Below are 8334 nucleotides of genomic sequence, written 5' to 3'. Positions count from 1 at the left end.
TTGGCCTTCTGCTCCTGCATTCCATTTCCCAGAGTTAAACATCCTGCTTTGGTCAGCATTACCTTGTGTTCTCTTTGACTCTACTTTACTTTGGATTTTAATTAATTTTTATGTGTAGATTTGTATGTATGGGCCCATTGAATTACCTAAGTCTATCTTATTATTTCACTATTTTCCCTTTCTGAACTCAAACCCACTCAGATCAGCTAAAGATCACTTTTCCTCAGACACTCCATTAACTAGCTCAACATGTCACCCTGTATTTAACTGTGGGTTAAGATCCCTGTCCCAAATCAGGCTGAATATCTCTAAATCTACTGTGACTTTGAGAAGTAGGTACTTGTATGGCAAGAAAAACAAGTTTGGGAACCCTTCCTGGCCCTGTTGTTTTGCTTCTCAACTCACATTTGCCCACTGCCTCCATGCTGCCTTCTCAACCCAAGAGTGGCTTGAAACTTATGGAGCTTTTATTGGCACTGAAAAAATGGTGGACAAAGGGGCTGAGGTAAGAAATACAATTAGGGATAAGCCAACTTTAGGCAATATAGTGTTGGGATTAGGATCATTTGCTTAGGAGTACAGGGTTTGAATTCTGGTTTTGCCTCTTACTAGTTATGTGATCTGAGATAAGTAAATGTTTTATTGCCTCAGCTTCTGCTTTTGTAAAATGCATCTGGTAATGTCTACTCCATATAGAGTCAGCATAGTGTGGTGATTAGAAGCATGAACTCTGCCTGAGTTTGAATTTTGGTTTGCCATTTGGCCTTGGGGAAGTTATTTAACCCCTGTGTAATGGCCAACTTCTATATCTCTGTAAAATTAGGGTTCTTAATGGCTATCAAAATAATAGTACCTGTCTCATATGAAATGGTATTATTTCTTATTTGAGGGTCCTGAATATTCATTTAGCTGCATTCTCGGAGAAGACCAAAATAAAACTAAAGAGGGATGTGATTCCTGACTCTAAAAGGAGAAATCCAAAAAGAGCTAGAATGCAGGATTTTGATGGCAAAAATAACCCCTTGTATGTGTGTGTGTGTTAAAGAAATAAACACTGAATTGTAGACGACAGAAAATGTAGGATTAATAGGTTCTCTTTACTCCCATTTAAGAAATCTATTTAATAAAAATAAATAAATAAAAAGAAAAATAAAAGTGGGAGCCAGGTATAGCTTCAAGCCTGGGTGTGCTGGAATGGACCCCCTAAAGTGGCAAAGGGAATGAGGGGTACTAGGACAGCAGAGCTCAGCCCACTGGGAGAGCCCAGCCCTGACGGGACAGACAGGCTGCATCCAGGAAAGGAGAGGATAGAGGTTGGGGGTTTAAGGATCTGCTTCTTCTGTTCATCAAATCCAGTGCAAAACATTGTCAAAGGAAACATTGGAGATTTTGAGAATCAACATTATAAGACAGTGAAAGTAGGTTTTGGTAAGTTTGGAAATTTCTCGTGGAAATAATAAGTATATCAAGGAAAAGAGGCTCTCATAGTCAAGCATTTTCCCACTGTGTTAATATCAGGAATAACTTTACTTATCTGTTGCCACATAATTTAGATCATCTGTAAAAGACAAGCATCATGCAAATGAAAACTAATATGATGAAATCCTACTTTTCATTGTGATGAGTCAGAGAATATCTAAATTTGAGCAAATGCTCCATTAAGAATGAGTTGCTCATAATTAAGTAAAATGTTTACTCAAGTTTATTGAATAGCATTAGATTAATAAGCATTAAGAATCAGGTACCAGAGACTAAGAAAAAAAGCTTTTGCAAAAGATGTGAGTAAAAAAAGTTCATCAAAGCAAATGTATGAGTACACCTGAATATCAGCTTTTAAATGCTGTTCATGAATATTCTGTGAACTTAACTCTGGGGATCGAGTGTTATTTATTTTTGTCTATGGCAGTAAATTTCATAAAAGAACTCTTTAAAGGTAGGACCCCATTTCTCTCAATAGTGAGCTTTCAAATGGAAGATCTCTACTATGGGAGACCTCTGTCTCATAAAGTTCTATGGGTTTCCTAGGCAAGTTTCAAGTCCCTGATGGATGTCTACTTTTCTTGTAAAATGATTGAAGTGAATTCCATTATGTGCTTCTTAACTCAAGCCACATCTTCAGATTTGAGGTTTAATTTTTTATTCCCTCATCTTCTAGGAGAATTTAGCACTAAACAATAGGTAAACTATTAAAATAAACCTATGTGATTTATTACTAAGTAACTATCCTCAAAGAAACTTTCCTCCATGATGAATAAGAATGCAAAGCCCAACTATATAGGGTACTATATTTTTTAAAAATCCCAACTTGACCCATCAGCTTCTGTCGGGCTATTTTTACATTATTTTCATGCTTGCTTATATGGGGAAGTTCTTTTTCTTGGAAAGATTCATCAAAATACAAAACTAAAACCTAGAGCAGGTTCAGGGTGGAATACAGGTGTCCTTAGTGAGGCTATTGGCATCAGTTGATTCTTTTCTTCAGCACTGGATCTGGCTGAGTTGAAGTAGCATTTTTTCTGTAAAAAAACAAAAACAAGAGAGTTATGTTTAGAGAAAGTCTTACTAGAAACTGGCTTTTCCTTAAAGATGTCAAAAAAGGAATATTGTACCTATTGGCTCCCAATTTAGCTACTGAAATCGGTTACCCTTACTCATTTGAAAAGTAATAGTGAAAAAAGGTATTTGCCTTAGGAATTTCTCATAAATATAAAATTGTTTCCACTTTGCCCATTAAAGGGAAAACCTTCAGTACATATTGGAATCTGAAAGCCCATGTTATGCCTGACTTACTTCTGTAATATTTTGTTTAGTTTTTGTGTCCATTTGATGGGAGGGTTCAAGCATACAACTGACTTATTCTTCTTCCAAACTCTGGGGGAAAAGAAACAAAAATAAAGATAAAGTATCGTTATATTTTAGTCAATCCTACACTTAAAGAGAGTTAAGTATAAAAATATTCCTGGATGAAGTGAAATTGGAGGTGGGCAGTTTAGCATCTGAAGTATGTGATTTACAGTGTGAAATCTGAGGAATGAGGAAAACACCATTTGCAGAATGGTCGTGTGTGAGCCAGTGGAGCTGAAGATGAAGTTTATAGAATCTCACACATCAGGGGTTAATGCTTTGCTGACAGTCTTTACATGAATTGGAGGTGGACCAAATAGCTGACTCCAAGATTGGCTCACTTTGAAATCTATATCACAATATCTTCAAATGTATTTGTCCATTGAGCTTGGGAGAACAAAATAAATTATAGAAAACACTCTCTTGAGAAAATTTTATTTGAAAAAAAATTCAATGAAATTTAATGTAGGAGAGTGGCATTTGCATTTTGTTGAACCTCTAGTTAGTGAGTCTTTCACTGCTGTAAGAGATTCAACAACAACGAAAACAACAACAATAATTAATAGCTAATATTGATCAGGTCCTTATAATGTGTCAATTGCTATGCTCAGCAGGTAACATAAATTATCTCAATTTCACACAAATCCTGTACAAGAGAACTATTATTTCCTTGTATTCATATGAGAAATTTGAGGTTGAGAGAATTTAAATAACTTTTCCAAAACTACACAACAAATGCAATGGTAGAGCAGCATCCAAATGAAGGTTACTTGCCTCCAGAAACCACACTTTTAGCCACCAATCTACATGGGCAGAATCTGAATGGTTATCAGTGCTGGACACAGTGCCAAATGTTTTACCTGCAGTGGAAGACATGAGGTCTCCCAGGTATAGCAATCTGGGACACTCAACTTTCTATCGGGATGGACTTTGAACAAAATAATTTCTTCATATTTACCTTAGTTATGAAATAACATAGCAAGGATCCACCCATCTAGCTTTGAAACTCTACCCTAGTAAATGGATCTTAGAGAGGTCAGAGATCATAGCACTGCTAGATTCTTTTTTTATTTTATTTTTTTTATTTTTTATTTTTTATTTTTTTTAATTAATTTTTATTGGTGTTCAATTTACCAACATACAGAAAAACACCCAGTGCTCATCCCGTCAAGTGTCCACCTCAAGCACTGCTAGATTCTTGAGCAGAACCTTCCAATTCAGTTTCTAAGTTTATGATGGAAAATAGATTTCTGACCATCTGAACTCACAATATTTTTATCCAATTGCTATGAGTTTCTCATAATTTCCAGGTTTTGTTTCCATATCTGATTAAAATTCAGAAACAAATTTGGTGAGAAGATTTAAAATCAAATTTAGTTAGAACCTTTATTGGTGAAGACATTAGGAAAAGTATAATGCCTTTTTAATGAAAAATTTTCATACATATTTTTAATATCCCACATTTCTTTTTTATAGGTTGAATACAACTAGTGCAAGAAAGACCCATAGCAAAATGGGACAAACAAAATGCAGTTGCTTACAAATGTATCAAAAGTCTAAAGAAGTCCAAAGGAAGAGCTGCTAATGAAAATGAAGTCAGGGATGCCCTAAGAAAGAAGCTTTAACTAATACTTCAAGGTATTGTCATAGGTGGTGACAATATGGTTCATGATAGATATAGGAAGGAGAAATCAAAGTTCCAAGTAGTGATACACAAAAGATCTATAGGCTTTATTTAAAATATTAAGTGTAACAATCCAACATTGCTTGTACTTCTATTCTATGCTAGGTAAGGGATAAAGCACTGGGAGGAGAGAAATAAATAAATCTGATCCCTGTCTATAGAGAACTTATTTTGTGGTGGGAGTGAAAGACAGAGAGAGAGAGAGAGAGAACCACAAACATGATTATTTCAATATAGTGATGCTATAATAATCACAGCTAACATTTACTAAACATTTATTACATTTATTACTGTGATTTATTACTGTGCCGGACATTTTACTAGGGGCCTTATATGCAATGTGTAAATTCTCATTTGATGTGCCATGTGCTATGACAGAAGTATCAACAGATTGCTCTAAAGTACTGAAAAGGAAGGGTCACAGAAACAACATTTCAGTGAAAGAAAATACCTCCTGAATTTCTTGCAATCATTACTGTCCCCTTAGCCTAACTCTTCAATCAAAGATGATCTTAAAGCTAAAGGACGCTTCTATAAAACAGATGTTTGGACTAAGAACTATTGTGGATACTTATTTTCTTGCTCTTTAACTTCTGGGGAACAAAGTGTTTACTTCTGCTGGCAATTTGAATTTGGTAGAGGAGAGAAGAGGCTTGATGGCGTAACACCTGCTAGAGTCCTGGTTCTGTCCCTTTCTAGTGATATGCCTCAGTTAACCTCCCTAAGTCTCAGTTTCTGCTTCTATAGAGGAGTGATAACAGTAGACATAACTTAATTGGGCTTAAAGGACTAAGATGGGTGAATGTGCACAAAGCACTTAGCTCAGGACCCCTGCAAAGTAGGTACTTAATATTACTGAGTCTTATTATTATGTTGAGAATTGTTAGCAACTCTCAAAGTAAATCGCTTTGAGATTCTTGCGTAAGAATACTATGCTGTATGCCTGAAACTAATGCAATATTGTGTGTCAACAATACTTAAAAAATACTATATGGTTGGGCAGCCTGGGTGGCGCAGCGGTTTAGCGCCGCCTTCAGCCCGGGGTGTGATCCTGGAGACCCGGGACGGAGTCCCACATCAGGCTCCCTGCATGGAGCCTGCTTCTCCCTCTGCCTCTCTCTTTTTCTCTCTCTCTGTGTCTGTCATGAATAAATAAATAAAATCTTTTAAAAAATACTATATGGAAACATTTTATCTGATTTTCTTTTGTGTGTGTGTCTTTTTTTTTTATTTAAGTTTGATTTGCCGAGCACTGGTATAACACCCAGTGCTCATTCCATCAAGTGCCCTCCTCAGTGTCCGTCACCCAGTCAGCCCATCCCCCCCTGCCCGCCTCCCGTTCCATAACCCTTTGTTCATTTCCCAGATTTGATCTGATTTTCATGGGGAGAATAGAATAACATACATTTTTCTCCTGCAACTTACATGATTTCTCTTTTTGGGCACCCATTCCCAGGAGGGAAGATCTGAAGCCTTTCAATGAGCTGGATGGGGATAATGCCTGAGATCTCTTGGATGCATTTACACTTTAAATTTGTGTTGTAGGCCTCCAGAACACCTGCAAACACAATCAGATATTTTAATCCCTTTGGTATAATTTGAATTTAATTACTAATCTTTCATACAGAGCATTTGAAGATTTAAACATTTTAAGTCAGCGCTTTCACCCAGATGCTTTTAGTTTGTGTATTTCTGCCTGTCTTGGTTTATTTTCAAATATTGTCTACCAAAATCTTAAAAATAAAATCAGCTTTCTAAAAACATAACACCTATTGAAATTAGTGATAGTGTTTACTGGTGCTCAGGTAATTATCTAAATAATAAAATTTAAGAACCACCACTATGGGGACTTACAACTCAGTTTAATTAATACAGTGTAAAGTCAACTGATCTTCCCTCCAAACACATAAAAACCAAAGATATGAATTCCTTACAGTGTCCCCAGAGCAATAAGAAGCTGTAACAGAGTTCTTGTTCTTATCATGTTCAAACCAACCCCTCTCCCCCGTCTCTCTGAGGAAATTACACGGAAGATATTTTTTGTTTTTGTATAATATACTGGTCCTCCATATGTTGCAAATCATTACCAACCAAAGGCCAATAATAAAAATTCAAGATTATTTTATTCACAACACAGGTCATTAGTACTAGATACTTTTATAAGTAATCTAGGTCATTAGTACTAGATACTTTCATAAGTAATCTATTTCAGGTATTTTAATGAATTCCACCCTCTTTAAACTTACTGCCTACCACCATGCTTGACATGCTTGACCCCAAATAAAAGGGACCTGGCTCCCAAGGCATTTATAGTTTGGAGGAGAAAACCAATGAACAAATCTGAAATGTCACAGAACATTGTATTTTACACCCAAGATGGGATGCATAATGGGAACAGAGGAACTTGCCAGGGTAATGGGAAAGCTTTATGGAGTAAAGGAAGACAAAGGTCTTGAAGAATAAAAATAGCATGTGAAGCAAATTAAAATTGAAAAACAATTCCTTGTACGTTAAGAACAAAAATTGGTCTTTTACACCTGAGCAGAGTATATCATTCTGTACATGCCTCGGATTTCTTCAGCTATATAAAAACATACAATTTCAATTAGATATTTATCTATTTATGCAAACACAGTCACCCCATTTAGACTTAGAAGTTTGCTTCTTTGCAGAAAGCATGGACTGAAGTACCCGTGTTGTGCTTACAATGGCTCATGTCAAAGCCTAGCGGTATAGAATTGTGCCAAACATTCCCTGCAGGAGACCAACCAGTAGAGGTCAATTATCTTTAAACCTTATAAATGGTTTAGTCATAAGGGGTAGCATTGAAGGGCAGAGCAAAGAAGATATACACAGAAAGAATTAGTTGTAGCAGAGCTGAATCTGAAAAAGACCAGGAATAGATAAACCAAGTATAAGTCACATGGACACTGGATTTCAGTATTTCCCTCTATGGATAAGAATCTTAATATTACATGCTTCTAGCCTCTAAGAGTTAAATCTCTAAGCACCTTACTTTTAGAAACCTAGGAGCAGTTGAGTAGTACCCCCCCAGTCATATTGCTCCCCATTTTCTAATTAAAAAAGAAAAAGAAAGAAATGGTTGAAGACTATTTCTGCACAAAGCACAATGACAAGGTAAGTGAAAGTTCTCACCATGGACAGCAGGGAGGCTGCAGACCAGCAGCATGAGAAGCAGAGATCCCAGGGTGAACCTCATTCTGCCTCAAGGTGGAGTTCAGACTTCAGCTCTGGGTCTAAACTGTGGGCTCTGAGCACAGGGACTTCTATTTATTTATGCCAGTGAGGGCCCTCCCACCGCCTTTGTCTCCAATAGGTCGGCTGTGTCATCATTTTTAAAAGTCCCCAAATATTGCTGAGCTTGCTTTTTTTGAACTCCCCTTGCAAATTTTATGAATTGGCTTCAGAGCACTATAAGCATAATGAAATATTTCTTGATAATGTAGACTATAAATGGCAGGGATGCTGCAGAAATTTGAGGGTGGGAAGAGGGAAAAGACATCAGACTGGCAGTTGCACAGCACACTCTTTAGGATCATTATCTGTGATCGTAGTTTTGATTGCTACTTTCAGTGAAGGGTCAGAAGGCTTTCTCAATGAATTTGAATAAGTGCGCCAGGAAATTAGGGACTCTGTCAAGCACATCCTTGTGCCCCTGTCCCTTGTAAGAAAGTCTATCCTTTGGCAGATGCTCAATAAATATTTGCAGATCTAATGAATGTTTCCTTATGTACAGATTTCTATGCTGACTAGGTTACAGTTTTTCTACCAGACTTTCCCACCTT

At 36.7% G+C, this 8334-nt stretch overlaps 1 protein-coding gene across 1 annotated transcript; it reads right to left on the bottom strand.

Annotated features, from left to right (window-relative positions):
* Nucleotides 1-1513: 1513 nt before the first annotated feature.
* CXCL13 (C-X-C motif chemokine ligand 13) lies at nucleotides 1514-7777 on the bottom strand. The gene is made up of 4 exons (XM_041759831.1): nucleotides 7685-7777; nucleotides 5954-6086; nucleotides 2791-2871; nucleotides 1514-2516 (listed from the first exon to the last, which is right to left on the bottom strand). The coding sequence occupies exons 1-4, from the start codon at nucleotides 7746-7748 to the stop codon at nucleotides 2462-2464; spliced, it is 333 nt and encodes a 110-aa protein (XP_041615765.1). The 5' UTR covers nucleotides 7749-7777; the 3' UTR covers nucleotides 1514-2461.
* Nucleotides 7778-8334: the final 557 nt, after the last annotated feature.

This window comes from Vulpes lagopus, chromosome 6 (genome assembly GCF_018345385.1).
Source record: "Vulpes lagopus strain Blue_001 chromosome 6, ASM1834538v1, whole genome shotgun sequence".
Taxonomy (NCBI): Eukaryota; Metazoa; Chordata; class Mammalia; order Carnivora; family Canidae; genus Vulpes; species Vulpes lagopus.
Note: the sequence above shows the minus strand (reverse complement) of the source record. Positions and strands in the feature narration are given on the sequence as shown.

Excerpts from the sequence above, each read along its gene's own strand:
- CXCL13 (XM_041759831.1), bottom strand. The coding sequence starts at position 7,748 with ATGAGGTTCACCCTGGGATCTCTGCTTCTCATGCTGCTGGTCTGCAGC. Across the intron at positions 6,087-7,684 it reads CAGCCTCCCTGCTGTCCATG|GTGTTCTGGAGGCCTACAAC; the intron begins GTGAGAACTTTC and ends TTGTGTTTGCAG. Across the intron at positions 2,872-5,953 it reads TGCCCAAAAAGAGAAATCAT|AGTTTGGAAGAAGAATAAGT; the intron begins GTAAGTTGCAGG and ends CTTTTCCCCCAG.